Raw genomic sequence first — 25,876 nt, forward strand, 5'->3', positions numbered from 1 at the left:
TAATAATGAGAAAGAAGCATTATATTGTGTTTCCACTTCATTTTGTTGATGATAAAGTTATGCCACTGCAGTGAGGTTTATAAAAAAAATACATAACTTTAGTTTTGATGTTGGTGATATACATTGTAGTATTTCTTTAAATATGATAGGGCTGGGCTTAGTGGTGTATGCCTGTAATCCTAGCCTTTTCGGAGGTTGAGGTAGGAGGATTGCAGGTTCAAGGTCAGCCTCAGCAACTTAGCAAGGCCCTAAGCAACTTAGCAAGACTCTGTCTCAAAATTAAAAATAATTTAAAAAATGGAGATGAGGATCTGGCTCAGTGGTTACGTGCCTCTAGGTTCAATTCCTGGTATAAAAATAAAAGGGATTCCAAGCATTTATTTTATTTTCTGAAGCATTGTGTTTTGATATGAATCTGCTGCATAATCTCCAGAGTTTTAAATGCAATGAAATAATGTGCTTGTTATTATAACATGAGTTAGTAGAATGGTCGGTACATAGTTGGAAGAACAGTTTGAACCAGGGGTTAAGAAACTACTGTCTGTGGGTCAATCCAGTCCACCACCTCTTATAAAAAGTTTTATTGAGACACGTGCACACTCAGCTCATTGAGAGTGGGTGCTTTTGCAATACCACAGCAGAGTTGAATAGTTGTGACGGAGACCATATGGCACACAAAGCCTAAAATGTTTATTATTTGGCCCTGTACAGAAAAAATTTGCAATCTTCTTCTAGATATTTAATTCCTACTTGAATTTGGGGAACAGGAAAAGTATGTGAAGAGGAAGCTGATCTCTTATTGTTTTCTTTAGTTGAAGGCACATAAAAGGAAGAAAAGTAAGTAACAAACACTGTACTTTTTTTTTTCTTTTTTTTTGGTACTGGGGATTGAACCCAGGAGGGCTTAACGACTAAGCCCCATCCCCAGCCCTTTTTAAATATTTTATTTGAGACAGAGTCTTGCTATGTTACTTAGGGCCTTGCTAAGTTGCTAAAGCTGACTTTGAACTCTCCATCCTCCTACCTCAGCCTCCTGAGCTGCTGGTATTATGGGATGTGTGCCACCACGCCCAGCCATTCTACTGTTTTATAAATGATTTTATCAACATTCTGAAATATATTTTTATTTTAAGTATGTGACGTAATTTTCTGATTGTGCCAGAATCATAATTTGATTTAGAATTTTTTTACTAGTAATTTGCAGTTATGGATTCTAAAATATTACCTTATGATAAATACAAAGATAGGGCACTATTTTTAAAAAATTTTTCTGTTTTTATAATTATCACTATAGATGGCAGTAGGTTAGATATGTGCTCTTTGTTTATATTTTCTCAAAGTGGAATGGATGCTGGGTGTTCTCTTATTCAGTGAGAAACATGAGATAGACTTGTGCTCTGAAAATCTTGAAAACTGGTAGTATAAAGCTTTAGGATAGTGGATCTTTTTTTTTTTTTTTTTTTTTTTGGTACCGGGGCTTGAACTCAGTGGCATTCAACCACTGAGCCACAACCCCAGCCCTATTTTGTATTTTATTTAGAGCCAAGACTCTCACTGAGTTGCTTAGTGCCTCACCTTTGCTGAGGCTGTCTTTGAACTCTCAATCCTCCTGCCTCAGCCTCCTGAGCCACTGGGGTTACAGGGGAGCCCCACTGTGCTCCACAGATTAGTGGATCTTGATTGACTAGTGAAAGATACATTCGAGTGAACACTGTTGTTATTTATTGGAATAACAATTCAGTAATGGACTAACCAGTACTTCCTTTTTAAGTCTTTAGTACTTTAAGACTTTGTGGGTTTCTTTCTAAGTTACCTGTGCAGATGTATTTGGAAGCATCTTCCAAAGGATTAATTCTCTTGAGTTTTCTGAATAGTCATAGCTATAGACAGTGTATAGTACTATGATTAAGAGCGTCAGCTTTGGCATTGGAGACTCTTAGTCACTTAGTTCTTAGTAGTGAAACTTTGGCAAATTACTTCACCCCTTTAATCTCTACTTTTCTCTTAGAGGAGAGTAGATAATAGTAGTGCCAACCTACTAGAGTTTTTGTGGGTGAACATGAAATAATGCCTATTTAGTACTGATTAAGGTATATAGAAAACACTCAAGTTTTACCTGTTGCTGCTAATTTTATGGATAGATTTAAGTAAATTTTTATCTATTTTTCACCAATTAAACTCTTATTTATAAAGTGCTACATAGGCTTAAAAGGAAACATTCATTGTAAATGATAAGTGAAATTCTATATAAGGAAAATATATCATCATTTTGTGCTAGAATATTTTAATAATTTTTCCCAGAAGAATAATGAGAAAAACCTAAGGAGGGAGATAGCATAATATAAAGTCATATTAAACTCCTTAATTCTTTCTTAACCTTTTAATTTTTTAACTTAGTTTCTTAATCATTGCCTCAAATTATATTTACCAAAGAACAGAGTTAATGAATTCTTAGGACTAAGGCAACAGTTCAAAAGTTCATTAAGTATAATATAAAAGACAGAGATTCCCCCGCCTTTTTCAGAAACTTAAGTATTTTTCTCATTTAGATTAAAGTGAAGGAACATAAAATATTTCCATCAAGATAATAAATTACAGTGGAGAGTGTGAGTTTATGTATTCTTTTAGTGAATTTACGAGTTGTCTTTGAACCAGTAACTCTTCTAGGAATTTAGAATACAGAATTGAAAGACATATTATCTGTTCTTGAAAACTTCACAAATGGTAAATAGACCATTTAATACCATTCGATAAGAACCTTGATAGAGGATACTCAAGATACTCTGTTTAGATCTATAGGGTCTTGTAGAGTATCTGGTGCATACAGTAGGCATACAATAACAACAACAAAAGGAATAAACATACAGACGTCTATAAGACAAGTTTTCTGCTCTTTTGTGCTTCATTTACACTGTTCCTCCCACCCACCATTCTCTGCCCCATTCTTCAAACTTGGAAAACCTTTTTATGGCCAAAATCTTTCTGCTAGTTATTCCTTTTGCTTGTGATTTTTCTTCAAAATATTCATCCAGTGAATTCCTTTATTATCAGGTAGAGATTGGTAGAGAATATCTTGCACTATGTTCCCACAAGATATCAATTAATTAAAAGGAAAAATTGGAGGGGAGAAAAAGGGAGAAAGTTTGGAAAGAAACTTAAGTTTCTCTGAAGTGATGCACGGAGAAAAGAACAGTGCCTTACCTATGGCATTTGTGCAAAGACAGTATGACCTGGATCTGGTCACAAAAAACATTCTGTAGACCCAGTTCTGGGTCATTATACAGACTTTAAATTCTGTATTCTTTGTGTTGGGGTGGGGGATGAGGGGAATACTGGAAATTGAACCCAGGACTCATGCATGCTAGATAAGTACTCTGTCAACCACCCAGCCATATCCCCAGTTGTAATTCTGTATTCTTTATTAAACTGATAAGGACACGAGTGAGAAAGTGTTCTAGATTGAAGAAGTGTGAAGAGACATGATAGTTAAATGTAACATGTTGCTGTATGGAGTTGTGTCCCAAAAGGAAGAGAGAATATTATCTGGAAAACTGACAGAATTTGAATGGGCCATGTGGATTGAATGATAGTGTTATCTATATTGGTTTTCCAGCTTAGTAGGCAAATGTCTTTGCTTTAGAGTAATACACACAGGGATATTTAAACGTGGTGGGTCATCTAGTCTACAGACTTGCTTTTAAGTGACAATAAAAAAACCAGTGGTATGTGTGTGTTACATTGAGATGAAGGGTGAAAAAAGGTGGTGATGGGAGCAAATAAAGTGAATTGTGAAGAGTTAAAGGATCTAGACAATGGGAGGCATTTATATGATACTTGAAGCTAATGTAAGTTTGGAATTTAAAATGATTTTTTAAAAGAACATAGTTTGTGTAGAAGTGATTATACTCTATGCAGATTTTTTTTTTTTTTTTTTTTGGTAGTAATGGTAAAGAGAGCCAGAGTATGGTAATTTAGAGGAAGATGAATTGTGAAGAAATTGTGTAGGTTAGGGAAAGGAATTCAAAAGAGTAGACTTGATGATGTGAGAGGAAATCATCGATATGCAATGGTTTTTAAGGAAGAAGGATAGATGAGGATGAGATGTATAACAATGTAGTTTATTTGGACTGTTATTTAATTAGATCCATAACAGATTCTATTTTATAATGTGAAATATTTTATCTATGAGTTCTGGTTAGTGGTGGGAATGGGTTTTAGGAGTGATAAAACTTCCCAATAGAAAAGACTATGGAGTAGAGACCAGTTAGGAAAAAGAATTGCTGGTTAGGCTTAGCCTCCCAAATAAATAGGGGATTTCTGAATTAGCATGCTTATATTAATCTTTACCATGATCCTAGCTTCCTAGCAGCAGGATCAGAGCTAGTGATGGTGGTTAAGTTGATGCAGTGAAATCCATGACCGGTATAGATGAACAAGAGGGCAAGATAATTGGGCATATGTTGAAATGATTGACATAGTAGTTTATGTTAATTTGTGAGGGAAATGAAATAGGGGTCTGATAGATTGCTAAGAAAGAAAATCAATGGCCTCTTCTTAAAAAGTTGAAATAAGATTAAATTATAAGCAGTTTTTAGTGCCTTCTAAAGAATAAACTGCTTTTTAGCTTGTGTAAGAAAATTCAGTTGTAGTATGCATGTCATCAATATGCGTGATGTTTTTTACTTTCTTCTAGTAAAAGTAATTGATGAGATTTCTAATTTACAAAATATTCGATACCAGCAATAGAGATTAGAGTTCTTTGTGGACTCTGCAAGATAACAATAGGCTTTTAAGGAGCATCAAATTCTCTTTAAGATGTTTTAAGTTAAAAATCATATAATTGCTTTTTTTTTCATATCACAGTAGTAATCTTTGATTGATCTGCATGATTGAAGCTTCTCTTAGCAGACCTTCTTTTTAATTTTACAGAACTAACATTTTAATTTTAGGGTCATCTGAGTGAGCAAAAGTAATGTTTCTAAATGTATACAGTTTCTGCTTACAGAAAAGTGAACCATTCTTTGTCATTTACTGCTACATCCTGTAGTGTATATTCTTATTTAACGTTTCACATAGTTGTCATCTTTAGTTATCTAGCTCTTTGTTTTTTAACATTTGTAATTGACTTGAAAATGTTTTTTATTTATGTAGTCAGAGTATCTGCTGAATGAACCGTAGCAAAAAGAAGTGTACCAAGTTGCTCTGAAAGTTCAGTTTTATTTTAAATAAATAATAAAAGTTCTTTTAAGTTCTTTAAAACTTACCTTCCAGAAATCAACTTACTGAATTTGGGGGACATCTACTAGAATCTGTTTTGTTTTCACCTACAGATTTATGGGATTCACGGCCCTGTATTTGAAGTTGTTTCATGAAATTTTTGTGTCAGTAGGTAGACCATTTTTTTCTGGATTTTTTTTTTTTTTTTTTTTGGGTGCTGGGGATCGAACCCAGAACCTTGTGCTTACAAGGTAAGCACTCTACCGACTGAGCTATCTCCCCAACCCCCTTTTTCTGGATTTTTGAGAGGAGAGTTAGGAAATCCAGTGTATGACAAAACAAAGCCTCATCATTCTGTGGTGTTTCTTCATCAGAACAGCAAATTCTGAGGTGTTACCAGACCTTGCCTAGGCTTTCTGTACATTGTTTTTATTTTCTGAGTTTTACCTCTCAGACTTTTTATTTTGAAGAAACATGGCAAAGGAATTAACAATATTTGAACTTTTTTTGAATAGACAAAAAATAGGAATTCCATTCAGTAAGAGATCTAGTTGTATGCTGGAAGCAAAGGTCATGGGTAACCACTATCTACATACTGTATGTAAAAAACTATTAGAAAAATAATAGGGATTCCACAGCAAATACCTGATTTTTTTCCTCTGTCTTAAACTGCAGAACCTATTAACTGTTTAAAAGTCTAAATATTTCTTTATCATAGTATGTGTGGCTTCTTTAGATGTAGCATCGGAATGAGCTAACTTACAGGGTACTTAAACCAAATTCTTAGGTTTGGGTAAATTTATGCTTTTTTTAAGTCAAACCTTTTCTCCCATGACTTCTTACAAATAATGTCTGTGGTGTTGTATTTTCTGGATAAATAAAAGATGTTTTCTTTAATTTTCTTGGTTTCATCCTTCATTGACAAGATATTTTGATATTTAAAAAACACTATACCTGTAATCCCAGCAGGAGAATCACAAGTTCAAAGTTAGCCTCAGCAAAAGTGAGGTGCTAAGCAACTCAGTGAGACCCTATCTCTAAATAAAGTACAAAATAGGGCTGGGAGTGTGACTCAGTGGTCAAGTGCCCCTGAATTCAATTCCCGGCACTACTCCCGCCCCCCAAAAACAAAAAACAAAAACCTAAAAAACTGTGATTTGGTGTCTTGTTTTGGGGATGATTCAAGTAAGCCAAAAGCTACATAAACTTTATTTTTGTTATTTTTCTAGCATATGCTAGATTTGATGTCAACAGAGAAATGATAATATGTCAGTAAGCATTCTAACGGTCATTACAGTTTTAAATTATTGAAAAGTGAAACTAGTGATCCACTGTTCTTTTGTTTGTTTGGATTAAACACTAGCTTAATGTTATAATTTGATTTAAAAATGAATTCCAAAAAAGCATTTTTAATTTTCTACCCAGACAGATTTCTTAAAAACCACTTGTGGTTTCTCAGATAAAAATCTGCACTCCATGCTGTCTCTTTGCAATCTCTTCTACGGTTACTGTTGCAGCTACTAACTATAAGCTAACAACACCCAACTTTCTATTTCTAGTCTGGACCTTCTTTTGTAGCTTCAGATCTATAGTACACATAGACACTAGAATGACTTGGCTAAAATATTGTGACCTTGTCTTGCCTCCTAAAATTCTCTAGTAGCTACCTCACCCAGTTTAATCTAAGCCTTTCAACAGGCATTTAAAACCCTCTATTATCTTCCTCAGGTAAAACCTATCCAACTTTGTTTCTTGTTACTTTCACTTACACTTACTCTCCACCTTTTCTTACTTTGGGAGTCCCCAGCCCTAGTGGTATCTAGGTGGTACTGAAAAGGAATGACTACTTTGTTTTCCCCTGGGCATTGGAACTTTGCTGAAAAAAAACTATGCCAGTTGAGGAGTATCTAAAATTAGGCTATCTAAATTTAGCAGATTTTTCACTATTGCTTTCGGAAAAAAATTTTTTTTTTCCCTTTCTCGCTATTGCTATTCTACTATATTTGCAAACCTTTTCCACTTTTTTGGTTCATTCCTTTGTTACCTCCACTGCTCTCTTTCAAGGAACTAATCCTCAGATACTTGTTTTGACTGAGAGGGTACAGTTATATAATTTCTTTATGATTTACATTAAAATTTCTGTCTCTGCCCTACTTTCTTCTCCTTCATACTTCTTTAGAAGTATATCCTATATTGTTGATATCACACCTTTTTGCCATTTCCATAACATTGCTTTTAATATCCATAATGCTGCTTTAACATTTTCATTTCCTTTGACTGAAAAACTATGATTTCTTACTCTTTATTATTGAACTTAGTAACATTTATGGAACTGAAATTGGGCATATGGGAAGAAAGTTTGTTTTTAATTCTGTTCAACATTTTGGTCTTTTTTAGAAGAAGAAATTTTAATTTTCAATTCATCATTCATTTAAAACACATTTATAAAAAAAAATAAAACACATTTATAGTACTTTAAAAATGTTTTACTAGTAAATTTCTTTCAACTTAATGAAAGGAACAGAGGCAACTGTTTAAATTTCTGTTGGGTCATCTTTAGTTTCAAGTAAAATAAATAAGTGATAAATAAGTGATTATAACTAATAATGCATAAAAGTAGAAATTGCTGAAGGATGCTTAGAGTTTTGTTTGAGATTCTGCCAGGCGTTCTGGGGTGTATGGTTGAGGATTGGGGCAGCAAACTATTCTGTAGGTCATGAAAGAGGATAATAGAGATTTCCCTGAAAGGGTAATCAAAAATTTCTCTCCTGTAGTTTGATAGATTAATTGGCATAATGCACATTTGAGAGAGAATATGCATTGCTTTTTGTTTTTAGCACTTTTTAAATAGAGAATTATTATAAAACAGTACTAAATTGATAAGACTACTAAAATAAACAGTAGTAATATAATGGGACTTCTTAGGTTTTAATTGGTGAAAAATTGCTGAAACAATTGCCTCTGTTACTTTTTTTTGTTGTTGTTGTTGTTGTTTGATTCATTTTATTATTTTTTCCCTTCCCCCCACCCCTCCCACCCTTCTTTTCCCTCTAAACAGTCCTTTCTTCCTCCATTCTTGTCCCTCTCCCTAACTCTAACCCTAACACTAACTCCCCCCACCCTCCCCCTTATGTGTAATCATCCACTTATCAGCGAGATCATTCATCCTTTAATTTTTTGAGATTGGCTTATCTCACTTAGCATGATCTCCGATTTCATCCATTTGCCTGTAAATGCCATAATTTTATCGTTCTTTATGGCAGAGTAATATTCCATTGTATATATATATATACCACAGTTTCTTTATCCACTCATCAATTGAAGGATATCTAGGTTGGTTCCACAATCTGGCTATTGTGGCCTCTGTTACTTTTATTAAAATTGACCTTTTGGTCCAATAGTTGGAATGATTTTTCTTGTCAACATGGAAAATGTGAAACACCTAGTAAATGTAAAGCAAACTCTTAACTCAGATTCATAAGCACAGAATGAATTATATCATTTTTAAGCATAATTAGATAACATGACTTTTCTTTTGTCATGTAGTCTATTGATGTTGGCATACTTAAAATGTCATTTTTGTGCTGAATGCAAGTCAAAACCAAACATAGTTTTTTCATTGATACCTGTGGGGATTGGTTGCAGGACTCCTAGGGATACCAAGATCCATGGATGTTCAAATCCATTATATAAAATGGCATATCCATTTGCACACTTGCATATATCTTCCCATATACTTTAAATCATTTTTACTTATAATACTTCATATAATACCTGTGCTGTGTGAGTAGCTTTTATGTTTTATTGGTTAGGGAATAATAACAAAAAGAAGGAGTATGTACATATTTAATACAGGTATGTTTTTCTCCTCCCCCTTATATTTTCAGATTTGGAAGGCTGACTATATATGTATTGCCTTAAATTTTGGAAATTAAGCAAATGAAGTGAATACATTGACTTGGTTTATGGAATTTTAGAGAACTTGATTTAGAGGAGTGCTTTAAATAAAAGCTTTTTTATTTAAAAAATATCTAGCATTCTTTCACGTGCCATGTGATATTGTACGCCATATTTCTGGAAGTCATAGACTGCTACTGTTCTTTCTTCGCTTTCCACAGATAATCAGTGATAAAATCACTATCCATTTTGTTCCTCATAACCATCTCTCCTTATTTTTCTCTTCTATAATAAATCAAGTTTTTTTTAAACCACTTATTCTTTCCCACTTGTATTATTTTAGCAACTTTGAATTGTTCTTCTACACTTTTAATTCACGGTGATGACAGGATGCTCTTTGGAAAACTAAGTTGATTGTAGTACTCAACTGCTTGATATTCTTCATTGATCCTCGTTATATACCATGTTCCTTCATCCTCACGCCCTTCATACTCTGAATTAGCTGGCCGATTATTTACAATTCCTTAAACTATTCACCTTGTTTCACAGTTGCTTGCCTTTGATCATACTTTTTCTTCTAGTTGTACTTTATTAAAATAAGAATACTGCAGTCTTGAGATATGATTTATTCATAGAGCACTTGCCTAACATGTGCATGATTCTGGGTTTGATCCTGAGTAGTGAGGGGAGAAAAAGCAAAAACAAAGAGTAAGAATACTACCAACAGCACAATTGATTACATTAGTCCATATATATCTTTTTTTTTTTTTTTTTTTCATATATATCTTTTACCATGTGCCAGGCAGTGTCTTCGCTCTCCATATTAGTTGACTTATTTTATTTCTACAGCAACTCTGAGAAAGGTATATATGTGAATATTAAGGCATAGAAAATGTGCATAACATGTCCAGGGTTATACAGCTAGGAAGTGGTCATGCCAGGTCATGAACCCAGACAATTGACTCTGGAGTCTGATCTAAACTGTATACTACATTGCTTTCAAAGACTGTTTAAGCATCATTGCTTCTGTGTTCCTTCCTAGACCTTTTCTTTTAGGAAAAACTGACTTTTCTCTTGTTTGAATCTCTACTGATTCACAGAATAGCACTTAGAACTTGATACTGCTTATATACTTTTGCTTCCCAAAGACAAGAATACTATATCTTTGAATATTATCCTTTTCTTGCCAGTCATTGGCACATTCTTAAGAAGCAGATGGATAAATGATTGCATGAATCACCAAATTTTAAAGGTACAGGAAACCAATTAATCTTTTTTTTATAGATGAAGAATCTGAGACTAAGTATATGTGGTGGGAATGCCAGATTTTAATGTGAGTGGTTTAACAAAGTTAAGTTTCATTACTAGAATTTTAGTGGTTGGTAACCCACTAATTTGCCTGAAAGCTCAATCAGAAGAACTGATTGTATAGCTAATTGGAGAGCGTTTTGTAAGCAGTGTTGTCAGAGTCTGGTTTAACATACCTCATGTAACATATATTGTAAGAACTGTGTTTGTGATCATTTATATGTCAAATCTGTATCTTTTCTTGGCATGAAGCAGAAAATTTGGGTCATTTGCCTTTGTAGGTTCTCTGAGCACTCAAAGATTTTTTTTCCCTTTTTAGTATTAGATTGGAAAATCATAAAGAATTTTTACATGAAACGTTATTAAAACTATATCCTACAAAGCATTCAGTAATTTTACAAATGTTTGTGTTTCCTGTTTTAACTTGATGTTAAAGACTAGAAAATGTTGTAGAAATACTGATAAGTGTTGAACCTGGGGGATTATTATATGTGAATTAATGATACTATTCTTTCTACTTTTTAAAATATTTGATATTTTTAATACAAAGTAAAAATAAGGCATAGAAGCTTTGATCTCTACTTCAGTTGTATGAAATAGGAATGTTTATTTCCAAATGTAGGTAGTAATGGGAAACACCATATCCTTTTCAAGTTTCTTCTGAACTTGTGTTACTATAGCAGAGTTAAATAAGTAACTTATTCATTTTTATTGACCTCATACAGATAAGGGTCATCTTTTTTCTGATAAATGGCATTATGCAGTGTGTTTAGCCAAAGATCAATGTTGGGAAACTCGGACAGTATTATGTTTCTGGCTCCCTGGATGAAGCTCCCCCAAATGAGCATACATTTCCTTTTAACAAAGTAACATAGATCATATTGGATATCAGTGTACATTATATTTGCTTTGCAGTTATAATTTTGTGTTATTACTTCAGAGATTCATATTCTTTTATAAGATTCCAGGTAAAGTTTACCTTGGATTGATAGGTAGGGGACCCTAGGTGAATGTCAATTATTGTCAACATTGTACTTCTCTAGTTTTCTGGTGGCCACACAGATATTTTTTCAGTGATTTAATTTACTAAAATAAATAACTTAATGACAAAGAAAATTTCTAACAAAAATATTTACCATATGAAGTGCTTAAAAATATAATTGTTGGAAAGTGGGCAATAACAGGATTTATCAGTGTTAAGAATTTGAAATAAAACCTATAGGATTAATTATGCTAATATTCATTTGTATTTTAAGGGTTCTGATGATTGCCTTGTGAAAATCTGGGCAACAGATGATGGGAGATTATTAGCTACTTTAAGAGGACATGCTGCTGAAATATCAGACATGGCTGTAAACTATGAGAATACCATGATAGCAGCTGGAAGTTGTGATAAAATGATCCGAGTCTGGTGTCTTCGAACCTGTGCACCTTTGGCGGTTCTTCAGGGTCACAGTGCATCTATTACATCACTACAGGTAATTCTTTTAATCCCTTTTACAAACATTTTGGTTATAATTTAAAGTAAGCTTTAAGAAACTCAGGTTTTATAATCAGCATAAAAGATTTACTAAAAACATACTTGTTTTCTTTATAAAAGTATGTGTTTTGAATAACGTAGTCATGATCTTGTTCTATTCCTGGGCATTTTCTGTATTGTTAGTTGCTATTGGTATGGTAAAAAGTGAGTTTATTATTTGTGCTGTATCACTCTTAAGTAAAGATTTTTATTTTTCTGTGATTGTTTTTCAGTTCTCACCATTGTGCAGTGGTTCAAAGAGATATCTATCATCTACTGGGGCAGATGGCACTATTTGTTTTTGGCTCTGGGATGCTGGAACCCTTAAAATAAAGTCAGTTGCTATTTTATTTCATAAAATGTGTTTAATGATTGAAATTGCAAAGGTAGTCAACAATAGAAATCAATTTATTTTTTTTCTTGAGTAAATAATAGAAATTCCTTTTGCCTATTCACTGACCTTTGATTTGTAAGCTTCCCCCTGTTTTCATGTTTCAAAGAAAGTTTTCTCACCATATGTATATATATATATATATATCCCCCACTCGTGTCTATGTCCTTGATCTAGTTCTTTCCTTCAGGATATACCTGTTTAAATACTATTCCTTTCTGTGTGCCATATACTTGTGTCTCAGTATTTCTGTTTGGTGCTGAGAACATGTTAGAGTTACTAGTACTATTCTTCAGAATAATTTTAATTGTTACTGAATCTACCAATATTAGATTTTTTTTGTAGAGCTAGGGAAAGTTTGGAAAACAAAGTTTCACTAAACATCATCAAGGTAGATAGATGTGCACATATAATCACATTTCATTTGTGCCTTCACCTATATTAAAATCTTAGTTTGTCAAAACAAGTTGACTGGCAGTTACCTTTTGATTAAGGACACTGAGGTGAAGAAAGGTTAAAATGATTTTCCTGTGGTTAAAATGAGTTTTTTTTTTTTTTTAATGGGAAAACCAAATTATAGCACTTCTTTGCTCTTTGGTCCTGTGCTTTATATACCATTCCTTTTAAGTAGATATACTAAAGAGAAGTGCTTGTATTTGCTCCAGTGATCCCACGGTGTCTAAAACGGTTGTTTCTACCATTTAAGGAAAGAAAGTCATTCAGATTAGAAGGTATATTTCAGTAATTATCTGTTTATACATTGTCAACCCAAGTTAAGTAATAATTTATATATACTTTTGTATTTTAAATGATAGTGTTTACATAATTATTTCCAATATAAGACTTGTGTCTTAAATTTTTGTGTATATGAGCACTCCTGTACAATAGTTCTTATAGCAGGGCTTTAGGACATGGTAACATGAATAACATAAATATGTTTCATTTGAAGAGGAGATTGTGATAAAAAAGATTTCTTTGGACAAAGCAAGCTGATTTAACCTTAATTGTGTTCTTTATATTTAATGTCTTTCTATAAGCATTTAGATAAAGGTTGGACTATTTTACTTAATTCATTTCGACAGTCATAAGTAGTTGTTACTTTATTTGAACCCCCTGGTCGACCTGATTGCCCTTTGTTTATTTCTGTCTTGTTTTCTTAAAGAAGAAAAAAGTGATTAGCAGTTTTCAGATTAGGATTGGAACTTTTTTTTTTTTTTTTGCTGTACTGGGGATTGAACCCAGGTCCTTGTGCTTGGGAACATGTTTTAAAAAATTTCTCACCTCATTTTTTTTTTTTGAGAATTCCAATGCTACCTACAATAATATTTTGTTTCTTTATCCTTGAGAAGTGAATTTTTGCATATAAATGATTTTTTTTCCAGAATCTTTATGGAGAATCACATATAACTCACTCCCTGAACATAATATTTTAATTGTTTTTATATAGAGAGGAATTATATAATATTCTGCTGTTTTTTTTTTTTTTTTTTTAAGGCATTTCTGATATTTTTTATCTATTTTGGCAGATTGATATGAGGGATTGAACCCAGGGGCCTTCTACCATGAAGCTGTTATCCACAATCCTTTCTACTTTTTATTTTGAGACAGAGTCTAAGTTGCCCAAGATGTCCTTGAACTTGCCATCCTCCTTACCAGCTTTCTGAGTCACTGGGATTACAGGCATGTGGTACCATGCCTGACTCTTTTAATTTTAATAGCTATATTATGTTCTATTTAGTTGTTGTTCCACACTTTGCTCAGTGATTTTTCTGTTTTTGAACACTAAACTTTTCTAGTTATTTCTAAGTAGCATGCTTTTCTATTTGCTATTATAATTACTCCTGTAAAAATGTCAAGCCAGTGTCAGATATAAAAATAAGAGTAATCCTTTTCTCCTTAGCTAGAGGGTTTGGGGCACTTGTTTTTCCTTTCTGTATTTACACATGGTTGATAATTGCTAAAAAATTTGGCAGCATATAGTTTTGTTACTATAGTTATATCAGACTCTAATAATCAAAGGCAAAAATTATGTTGAATGGTGATGTTTGTATAATCTGGAAAAGTAACTTCATAAATTCATCTGTCTACATTAATTGAAAAAAATTATTTGAACTTTGATAAAATCACTTTTATATAGGGCTTATGTGTATGTTAACAACTCCCACTAGTAAAGATGCTGTTTTTTAGATGGTTAAACTCAGTGTCCAGGTGACTTCAAAAGCTAACTTCAGAGATTCTGGAGCAGGACACCACATGCCTATAATCCCAGTGACTCAGGAGACTGAGTCAGGAAGAATGCAAGTTCCAAGCCAACCTCAGCAACTTAACCAGGTCCTAAGTAACTTTTAATGAGACCCTGTCTCAAAATAAAAAAAGGCTGGGGACTGTGATCAGTAGAGAGCCCCGGGGTTTAATCCATAATCCCCAGAAATCTGGGTAGAAGAAAGGTGTGTGAGTATATTTAGGCTAGATATAAGGAGAACAGGAATCATACAATATGCAGATAATAATGATTACAAATTTTTATTAAGCTCTTAGTCTGCCAAACTAGTACTAATCATTTTACTTTTGTTATCATGTTAGTTCTTGTAACAGCCCTTTGGTGAGGTACATACAGTTTAAGTATGTGAAAAAACTGGGACGTAGGCAGGTCACACAATTGGCCAGTGGTGGTGGAACCCAGATTTACATACCATCAAGACCCTCTAAACAACAGTTATTCCTTGATTAGACTATCTAAAACTTGTTGAACAGAATTAAAATAGTAATAATACTGATATTTATTGAGTTGTACACTGTACTAAATACTTTACATGGATTAAACACATGTATTTACCCAGCACCTCTGAGATAGCATCTTTTGTTACTCCCATTTTACCGATGAGACAACTAAGGTTTAGAAATGTTATTATCTTGCTTAAGGTAACACACCTGATAAATGTCAGAGCTGGAAACTTGAACATAGGAAGTCTTGAGTTCAAGACCCTCTTTTATAATTTCTTCAAAGGTGCATTTAGAAATAATTTTTTGTGTATGTTTATTTTTTCCCCTTTTAAAATATAAAATGTGGTTTATAATGACCGTCTGTAGGATTATTTGCATATTCTGGTTGTGTTTCAATTAAGTGGTTTCTTGGCACTTATGAATAGTTGTGCAAAACAAAAATTCAAAACTAGGGCTGAGGGTTTAGTTCAGTGGTAGAGTCTTTGCCTAGCACATGTGACATCCTAGACAAATCCCTAGAACAACCAAAAAAAAAAAAAAAAAAAAAAAAAAAAAAGCTACAGTCCATAAGCTTGTGTGAAAATAGCACATTTAGTTGCCTCCAGTTAATTCACTTAAGTTCAATTGGTTTAATTTTGCTCTGAATAAAGTTCGATTTTAAGGGTATTTTAATAGATGTCTATTTCTTTATAAATGGTTTATCTATTTACAAATTTATTTCCAGAATTTTTAGTAAATACTTTTTGGTGCGTTCTGTATCAGTAAGAAAAACTTTCCTTATTGTTCAGTGTATATGATTGATAAATCAGAAATATTTTATCTGTACATCTTCTCCCTAAATGATCACAAAACTGAAACCACTCTATATTTTAATGCTATGAATTGTGAAAGTTATGTATTGCACTAGGTTTAAGGGCCTAATTATTTTTGCGATTTCTTCCCTTATCGTCTGAGAAAAACTAGGTTAAAATGTATAGTAAGTGTATTTTCAAATATAATCAATGTATTGGAGCATCATATACATATTGGTTAGATAGACTGGAACTGTTGCCATGGCTATAATCTATAATGTAATTTTCTTTCTTTAATATGGAAGATTATAGCATTAAACATTTAATGTCAATCGTATTGATGTAAATACGGTGGAATGTAACCTATAGTGGAATAGATCCCTATTTTGAATAAATTTTATAGTTCACATGAGAGTCATATAGCCTTCAGATTGTCTTTAGGATGAGATTCTTGGTTTTTTAAAGAATACTTTATTACATTAGAAGGTACAAGAGAAGCTTAATATCTAATACTGAAAATGTTTAGTTTTTGATATAGCAGTGAATAAGCCAACAAGGAGCACCTGTTTGCTAATGTGTTCATTTTTATAAATAACTTAATTTTCTTATATATTTGTATGTTGCTCTTCTGCATTCATATTCTTAGTATGAATAGCTGAGACTTGTTAAATTTGGTTGGAAGTTAGTATAACTAATAAGTACATGTCTGGTGTGCCAGAGACTTTGGGATTATTCCCTGTGCTGGAGGACCTATGAAATCTTCCTTTAGAATTTCTACAGGATCTGATCGTGACACACAATAATTTCAAAGTTGTTTTTTTAGGAAGAGAGCCATCTGTTGCTTATTTAATTGTATCCTTCTGTGATTATTTTTTGAAACAACTTATTCCTGGTGTTCTGGTCCCTTTAAGATATTTTTAGTTGTTTATTTTTTGTATTGTAGTCCGAGACCTGCAAAATTTACAGAGCGCCCTCGACCTGGAGTTCAAATGATCTGTTCTTCTTTTAGTGCTGGTAAGATCCACACCCCCAATCCCTTTTCCACTTAAAGTTGTACATTAGAAAGCTTCTAGATTGAATCTTTAAATGATTCTTATATTGGTAATAGGTATTTTAAATCTGGTTTACATCTTTGTGGATTTTAAAGGTGTTCCATAGCTAAGTAAAATAAATTTGATTACTATTTGTACATGCTTTATTTACTTTTCTTCAGATTGTTCTTATTTGTTCTTTAAAAAACAGCAGCATACTGCTGTGTATGATGGCACACTTCTGTAATCTCAGCTATTCGGAAAGCTGAGGCAGAAGGATCGCAAGTTACAGGCTAACCTGAGCAATCTAGCAATACCCTTACTTAAATAAATAAATAAATAATAAGGGCTGGGGATGTAGTTCAGTGGTAGAGTACTTGCTTAGCATGACTGAGGGCCTGGGTTTGGTCTCCAGTACTGGGGCGAAAAAAAGAAGAAAAAGTAACTGAATAGCTATACTAACATGTTAATTACCTTTTGAATTTCTGCAGCAGCATTCTGAATGGGTGTTAGTTTAGATATTTGAAATGAATTGAAATATGAATAGCTACACTATTTAATGTTCTAATACCTGTTCCTTCCACGTTTATTTTCCATTTTACTTTATTCATTTCATGATGTGGATAGCGGTATTAAGTGAGTTAAGGGATAGTAAACTAAAGTGAGTCTGTTTTTGCCTTAATTTAATTTCAGTGCTGCTGAAAGACAGTGTTCCTTTTAGTAATAATGCAAATAGGCATAATACCTATGTTTATAATACTCTGAATTTATGCTTTTCTTCCAAAAATAATTTGATTCATTTTATGGGTTCAATGAGTAGATCATTTTAGCAAAAGTACTTAAAAATTTCATTATGTAGAAGGATTTGATTCTGTGGGAAAGCTTTGCTTTAAAAAAGGAATAAATTTTGCATATGATAATGGTGATGCAAAGTAGAATGAATAAGGCAAAGTCTTAGGTGAGTTTGGAGGCAGACAGACTCATTTGATCACCACGTTTGGAAAGACTAATTACTGAGGGCTTTGAGCCTTAGAAATTTGGTAAGATTTTTGACTGATGAGAAATGGAACAACAGAAGGTTATCAGTAGTGTCAGAGTTGAGCTCTGTGCTTTCTAGAGTGAAGATGACTGATCATTTTAACATGGTAAGATTATGTAATCTGTTACTACAAATTTTAAAAAGATTATGTAATCAGTGAAATTATTTTTAGAGGAAGGCTTTACTTCTGTAAATATTGAAAAATCCATCCTAGTTCAAGCTATATTAGCAAACCTTTTAAATTGCAGTTAGATTTATTATATATTTAGGGTAAATGTGAATGATTTTAGAGTAAAATTTATTTAGTACATCTTGTAGTTGCTTGGATTTTACTTAATTTTCAGAGATTTAAAAGTTGTGTTTTACTCATAAATGTTTGCTGTTACTTTATAGGTGGAATGTTTCTGGCCACAGGGAGCACAGATCATATTATTAGAGTTTATTTTTTTGGATCAGGTCAGCCAGAGAAAATATCAGAATTGGAGTTTCATACTGTAAGTATTGGTGAAAGGAATTAGATGAATATAACTTAAATGAATCTAATAGTTTATATTCAGCTTCTGCTTTTTTATCTGTTTATATATAGGACAAAGTTGACAGTATCCAGTTTTCCAACACTAGTAACAGGTAAAATATCTGTATTTCTCTAATTTAATTCTAATTTTAAACTTAGGCAATAAAGATAATTCTAGTAGTTATATTTTAAGCAATGTAGGCATTAATCACTAAAATAAAGATCTTGACCAGGTATACTTAAAAGTGAATATGGCCTTCATGTGCATGTAAACATGTGTCTTTGTGTCTTATTTATAGTAATGTTAGTTTATTTGAATGCTTTTAATAGTAGAAGCTTTATAATTCTACTCTATATCTTTTCTACATGTATGAAAGTGTAGAGAAACTTTTGGTAGAGACTGGAAATGTGTCACAGTGCAGTATTTGAGACAGATGTGTCTATTGATGATACAAAATGATATTTTGTAAATTTTTCATCTTCATATTTTAAAAGGAAATAAAACTCCTTGGCACTTTGAATAGAAAAATAAATTTATTATTAAAAGGAAAAAAAATTTTTTCCCTCCTATATCATTAAAAAAATAATCTACTTTCTTTCTGGGGTGGCCTTGAATCTCTTTTGAATTTTTTTTTTCCTCTTTGTAGTACTGGGGATGGAAACCTGGACCGCTTACTGGCTAGGCAGGTGCTCACCACTGATCTCTAACCCCAACCCTTGAATGTTATTTTTGAGACCTAATTATGTTTATATGTAAAATTTTTAAAGTGTATAAGGTTTCGGAAGTTGTTAGATTTATAGACAGGAATTTCTGTGTTATTGGATAAAGATTGAGTATTGTCTTTTTAAAACAGAATTTTGGTGCATTTTGTTAAAGCATGTGTGATTTGGGGGGGTTGAATTTCTTTAAAATACAGGTTTGTAAGTGGTAGTCGTGATGGGACAGCACGTATTTGGCAATTCAAACGAAGAGAATGGAAGAGCATTTTGTTGGATATGGCTACTCGTCCAGCAGGGTAAGAAATCAAATTTGAAATATTATATCTAGATTATTTAATGTATGTTCTGTTGCACTTGATGTGGCTGTTATCTGTAAAGCCGTATACCATTTACAATGATTAATTTTCAGCAATAACTAAAGGTATTATAGAAGGTAAACACTATTGGTTGATTTTTATGAAATATTTCACTGCCATGTATTGGAAGAACTGCTGAATTATTATTTTTATTTTATTTATTTATTTATTTTGGTACTGGGGCTTGGGACTTGAAATCAGAGGCTCTTGACCATTGAGCCACATGCCCAGCCCTATTTTGTTGCTTAGTGCCTCACTTTTGCTGAGGCTGGCTTTGAACTCTTGATCTTCCTGCCTCAGTCTCCAGAGCTGCTGGGATTACAGGCATGTGCCACAGCGCTAATTTAAAAAAAATTTTTGTTAAAGGGGATTCTAATAGTCCTATAAGAATAGTTCTAAATGTTAACTTTTATTTGTTTTTTTTTTTAGAAGCCAGACCATACTATAATGTTCCATCTATCCTAAAGGATGACACTGTATACTCTGTGGCTTTCTTTAGCTAACAAAAATTATATTACTTGTTGTAATCACTACTTTTTAAAAAATATTTTTATCATTTTTCACTAGTATTTGTGTGTAGTTGTCTCACATGGATGGCGAGCAGTACACTAAGGAGGGCATGACACCATCAGTAAAAGGTGGAGTGAGCACCATGGTACAGAATTCTGGTTCTAGAAAGATCTATAGCAGTGATACTTACCCAAGATCATCTGTTCCTAATGTTTTATGAGTGCCACAATTCTGGAAATCCTGAATTTTCTGACTAAGCACAGAAACTTTTGTTTTCGTTCTGTGTTTATTTCAAACTATTTTCATTTTCTTTGAAGTGATATATATCCATGTTAATAAATATAACTTACAAGAAAATACATTTTGGTTTTTGTCACATCAGTATTTTAATAGTCAGTGTAAACAAATGCTGTCTCCTTCACTTTCAGCCAAAATCTTCAAGGAATAGAAGATAAAATCACAAAAATGAAAGTAACTATGGTTGCTTGGGATCGACATGACAATACAGTTATAACTGCAGTTAATAATATGACTCTGAAAGTCTGGAATTCTTATACTGGTCAACTTATCCATGTCCTGATGGTGAGAAAATGGACTTTCTTTAAATTTTGGTATGACTAAAGCTGACTATAGATTGTTGTTTTCATTAAGGCATAAAATGTTTTGTTAGGTAAAACCTCTAGCTAGGCTAACAGGGTTTTGTGGGTGATTAGGAATAATTTTAAAATACAGTTAAATGGTTTTGTTTGGAAATACATTGTAGCTGCTTGTCCTGTTTTGGTGTTTAGGAATTCATTAATACTATTCTCATGTTTCACTTAGTGATAGCAAAGCCCTAACCAGTGCGATTAGCTCATTTTCATTATTATTTATAAACTGACAGATTTGACAAGTTTTGCCAATTTTAATAATTCTTAAAATTCAGTTTCTAGAAATGTTACTTTTGTCAGTGTTTCGTTAAGCTTTTTTTTTTAATGTTTATAATCTTTTGACACTTCAAAAATATTTCAGGGTCATGAAGATGAGGTATTTGTTCTTGAGCCACATCCATTTGATCCTAGAGTTCTCTTTTCTGCTGGTCATGACGGAAATGTGATAGTGTGGGATCTAGCAAGAGGAGTCAAAATTCGATCTTATTTCAATATGGTAATTATCAGTCTTTTGTTTTCATACCTGTTAAACCTTTGGGAATTTTTGACAAAAGTACTCTACATATTACAGAGGAAATCCATTTAAAAATTGATTCATACATTATTTTGACCTTAAATTTTCACCAATAAAGAATTATTTATTTTATACTTTAATTGAGATACTAAAATTAAAATTAATTACACGTACTACATTGCCTATGTATTATAATAAGTGGTTTAGTTTTATTAGATTTAGCACTGAAACCTTGACCAGAAATTCACGAATATGTAGTATAGAAAAATGTTTAGAAAATCATGTGAATAAATTATTAACAAGTATTTGTTGCATTATTGTACTTTATTAGTTGTCTCAGAGCAACAGAGTTTGATTCAAATACACTGACTTTAAAATTAAATCCAAATAATCAGGCAGTTCTTGACTTCAATCATGTTTTAATATACTAAATTTTTATTAGTGCTTATGACCTTTTCTCTCCACATTTTATTACTTACATGGATTTTGGCATATTTTGCTGAGTATTTGAATTACAGTGGTTTAGTTTATTACACTTAAAGCTTATTCTGTGCAGTGTTTTCCTTCACTATGACCACTGTATGAAATATAAAGGGCCCCTCAAATGCTGCAGTTAGTGTAGTGTAGACACATAGTTTAAAAGTCAACTTTTTCATATATTAGGAATACCTTTTTACAAAAGAAAGAAAAAAAATGTGTTTCCACTATTTCAATATATTTAGATTTTTAAAAATCACTTTTTAAAAAGTGATAGAAACCTTAAATAATAGGTTAGAAAACAATAAATAGCAGGTGGTCAGAGTTCTCTAGCAAGACATTATTTCACAGTAATAATTATTTGTGAAATATGGTTTGTGAAAATAATTGCATGAAAGCGATGCTATATTTGATAATCAGAGTAAAAAACTTCTACGTGGTCAGTAAACAGAAGAAAAAGAAATTTTATTAGTGAAGAAATTAACTTTGGCCATCATTATGTCTTGTAATATACCTTAGTGTTCATAAGGTAAGAAATAAGGATTGTAAAATTATCATTTTACTGAAAAGATAGTGCTATTTGTTCTTAGTGATGGATGGATTTCCTTTGTGATTGTATAGAGATTTTCAGAAAAAACAAATCCACAAATATCCTGGTACTGAATTTTTTCTTTCTTTGTGGAACATATCTTTTTATTCAAAGAAAATTAGTCATTTCTCAGTTCATTTTTATAGCTTCAAAGGAAAGCAGTTAAGAGCTATATATATCAGTGGCTTCATTTAGTAATTTCATATATTCAAAGAGCATTATTATACTGGTAGAATGTGTGAAGGGAAAGTTCTTTTTTAAAATTGAATACTGCTTTCAGTTATAAAGGTGAATTTTCATCAGGTAAGTTGGTCACATAAATATTGCACCTTTTCAGCAAATATAAAACTTTCAACACCTTGAGATTGAAGTAATTGCTCTTAAACCATTACAAATTAGTATGCAACTAGAGGTCAGCTATAATATACAGTTTTTTAAATTAGATAAGAAATTGGTTTCTTAACTGCCTTAAAATTATTTGTTGTTTAGAGTTTTAGATGAGAAAATTGTGCCATTCTTTCTAGGATCAGAGATTAGAAAAACCTCTAAAGGACAGTAGAAATAAATTTATGTACTAGATAGTATCCACAGAATCTTCAAACTGTTAGAAAAACAAAAAATAAACTAAAAAGATAAAAAATACGCTGCATTTTAAAAAATGAACAAAAAATAGTTATCCTTTATTTCACTAAAATAAAGGTATTCCTGTTTCCAAAATGTTTCCATATTTCTTTATTTCATTCAGGTCTCATGAAAGCCTTATATAATTAGGGGTGATTTTATTATTCTTTTTTTATAAATAGAAAAACTGTACATTAAAGAGATGAAGTGCTTTTCCCAGGTTTACCAAGGTCTCAAGATGGGGCTTATTCCCATGATTTTTGTCTGTTGGGAATGTATCCTTAAGTCTAAATCTAGTCATGGTTAGTTTTTTTTTTTTTTTTTTTTTTTTTTTTTTTGAAGTCTTTTCAGTGTCATTACATAGCCATCTTCAAGTTATACCCAGTTAGTGATCTATGTCAGGGTGGTGGCATGGACAGTTTTTGTGAGGGTATTAACTGTGTGTGGATCTTTAGCGGTATTAATCTTTTAGTTAATGAATTTTTTTTCTATCTTTAATATGTCGTATAAATGCCCGACTTCTTTTTGTTCTTTACTCTTTTTTTCATTTGATTGCTTGTTTATCTATGGGAAGAAGAAACATAAAGCATCCAACACTGCTATTAAGAAAATAAGGAAAAACAATTTGAGGGAGGAACAGAAACTTGTGTCTTATGAATTTTGAGCTTTGGCTACAGTTGTAGTTATTTGACTTTTTTAGCTAACCAATACATTTTGGAGTTAATAAAATACCATAAAACTCTGAGTCCAAATTCTATCCCTGATGTTAAGTTTTACTTTTAATTACAAATTCAATTTAGTAAATACTTTTTGAGCACCATTTGGAGGGTCTGTTCATTCTTCCTCGGAGAATTTGAGAATGAATAATTTTCATAGAATGCTTCATTTTTAGACTAGAAATAGTGAAACTGTAGCTGAAGTATTAAGTACATTTCATGGGAGTGTTAAAATTGAAGCTTATAAAATAAATTCACCATTTGGTGTACAGCCAGAAAATAAGAACTGTAAGCTATAATTTTAAAAGAATGAAACTTTTAAACATAAATTTTGGTTTTTATTAAGTATATTTTGAGAATATTGCTTTAATATGTATTCCTGTTTTTCAAGTAATTGAGTTTTCAATTCGAAATGTATATATCTTTGTGAAAGATACTGGAATTTATATGACAAATCAATATTCTGGAGTAATCAGCATTTTACACAGTTTTCTTACCTATTAGAGAAATTAAAATTCTTTTTTTGAGCTCTTAGAAATAATAAAAAGAAAACTATATTAGGAAGACTTTCAAGTGAAAAGTTGAACTTTTAATTTCTTAAATTATAGTAATTATGTTTTAATGAATTGTAAATGGTTGATTATATTATAAGATGTTAATATTGTAATGTTGTATTGATAGGTATCATTCAGGTAAATATTTCTACCCACATGAGGCCATGACTTACACTTTAAAAATTAAAAGATAAGAGATTGAGAATTCAGATAAACATATTTAGCTCTTTTTATGTTTAAACAATTTCATAATTGTTTCAAAATCTTATAAGTGGATTTTCAGTTTGCTAGTAGTTTTCTTCAGAAAAACTGATGGGATTATTTTCTTTATTTGTATTGCTAGCGTTCCTCTTAATTAGAGGACCTGAATGATAAAAGCATTTGGGAGGTGGGTTTATTTTTATTACTTATAAAACATATATGACAACTGAGATGATGTTTGAAAAAAGGCTAATACAGGCCATGAAACTAAATAGATAATACATGTTCCTTGTATTCCTCCTCTCTTCTGTTGTCTCATCTTTAACTAAAAATAATCTTGAACTTGTAAAAGCTCTCTCCCCTTTCCCTTCCCCTTATCTCACTCTATTTCTGTTTCTCTTTCCTTCTCTCTCCCCATCTCTTTTTCTGTTTCTCTCCCACCGAACGGGGGGTGGGGGTGGGGGGGGGCACCTAAATAGAATGTGATAGGGATAATGGACAACTTTATTCCTGTTTTTAAAAAACACCTGATTCTGGGCCTCAAGTTTTTCTTAATTTAAGTTCTTTAAGAAAACAACATCAGTTATTTGTGTTTGAGCTGAATAGTCCTTGCATAACTTGAGTAGTCAGAGGAAAATAGTATATATTTGCATATTTTATTGAAGCACATAGTGTATATTAAGAGTATTTCAAACCAGTTTAGTTTAGCTTAGCAAGCCCACATTTTTGTTTGGCATTGACAAGAGGAAAACATTAGTATAGCTTTGTTTTGATCAGAGTTGTTCTGTGCTCTAAAATCTTTAAATTCCACTTAAATACTAAAAGGCAGATAATTTATTCCCAGAAATAACTTGAAATTGTGTGTAAAGTCTCTGGACTGAACTTGATGACCTTGTGTTATTGTCATTCCCTAAAAAGAAATAGGCAGAAGTTTAGAAGTTTACTAAAATCTTAAATGTTCCTCAAAACAAAGTTGTTCTAGTTGTTTTGGACTTTATTTCCTCCTCTAAATTATCACAGAGTACAACTAAGATTTAACAACAAATTCAGTTGAATCCGTATTCAAAAGATATGAAAGAGATCTTCACATTTCTTAGTATTAGACTATTGAATACTAGTAGTAAATAAAAGATGTTTGAAATGAGATTTGTAGACTGCATGTTAGCAACCTTTCTCACATCTCCAGCACTTTTGCTTTCTCTCTTGCTGTTTCTTTTGTCTGTAGTCCTAGCTATGTCTCACTCTTTCTCCATATCTTTCTATTTCTGTCATGTTATTCAAAGATGTAGTTTGTTGTCTCCTGTCTGGTTGTAATTTTAATTGAAGAGTATAATACGTCTCTTGTGAGAAAGCGGTTTTATTGAATTTGATTTTTGCTTTACTTTTGTTGTTTCATGGGTAAATTCCAAATAACAATTTTTATTTAATTAAAGTTTTCCTTATTTTTATAATTGTTCTCTTAACTTTTCTTTTACTTAAGAGATTTTTTAAAAAATGTTCCAGTGTCCACTAATCCAGAACAATATATTTCTCCTTG

The 25,876-nt window shown here is 32.1% G+C and overlaps 1 protein-coding gene across 1 annotated transcript in view; it reads left to right on the forward strand.

The window, feature by feature from the left end:
* PHIP (PHIP subunit of CUL4-Ring ligase complex) overlaps window positions 1–25,876 on the forward strand; it is a 121,226-nt gene that overhangs the window by 38,820 nt on the left and 56,530 nt on the right. The window contains exons 8-15 of the mRNA XM_079147138.1: window positions 11,679–11,900; window positions 12,175–12,275; window positions 16,791–16,861; window positions 18,311–18,411; window positions 18,504–18,544; window positions 19,349–19,447; window positions 20,446–20,599; window positions 21,029–21,163. Coding sequence (XP_079003264.1) covers window positions 11,679–11,900; window positions 12,175–12,275; window positions 16,791–16,861; window positions 18,311–18,411; window positions 18,504–18,544; window positions 19,349–19,447; window positions 20,446–20,599; window positions 21,029–21,163 — 924 coding nt within the window. The remainder of the gene's footprint in view (window positions 1–11,678; window positions 11,901–12,174; window positions 12,276–16,790; window positions 16,862–18,310; window positions 18,412–18,503; window positions 18,545–19,348; window positions 19,448–20,445; window positions 20,600–21,028; window positions 21,164–25,876) is intronic.

Source organism: Sciurus vulgaris (assembly GCF_902686455.1).
Source record: "Sciurus vulgaris genome assembly, chromosome: 7".
NCBI classification, from domain to species: Eukaryota; Metazoa; Chordata; class Mammalia; order Rodentia; family Sciuridae; genus Sciurus; species Sciurus vulgaris.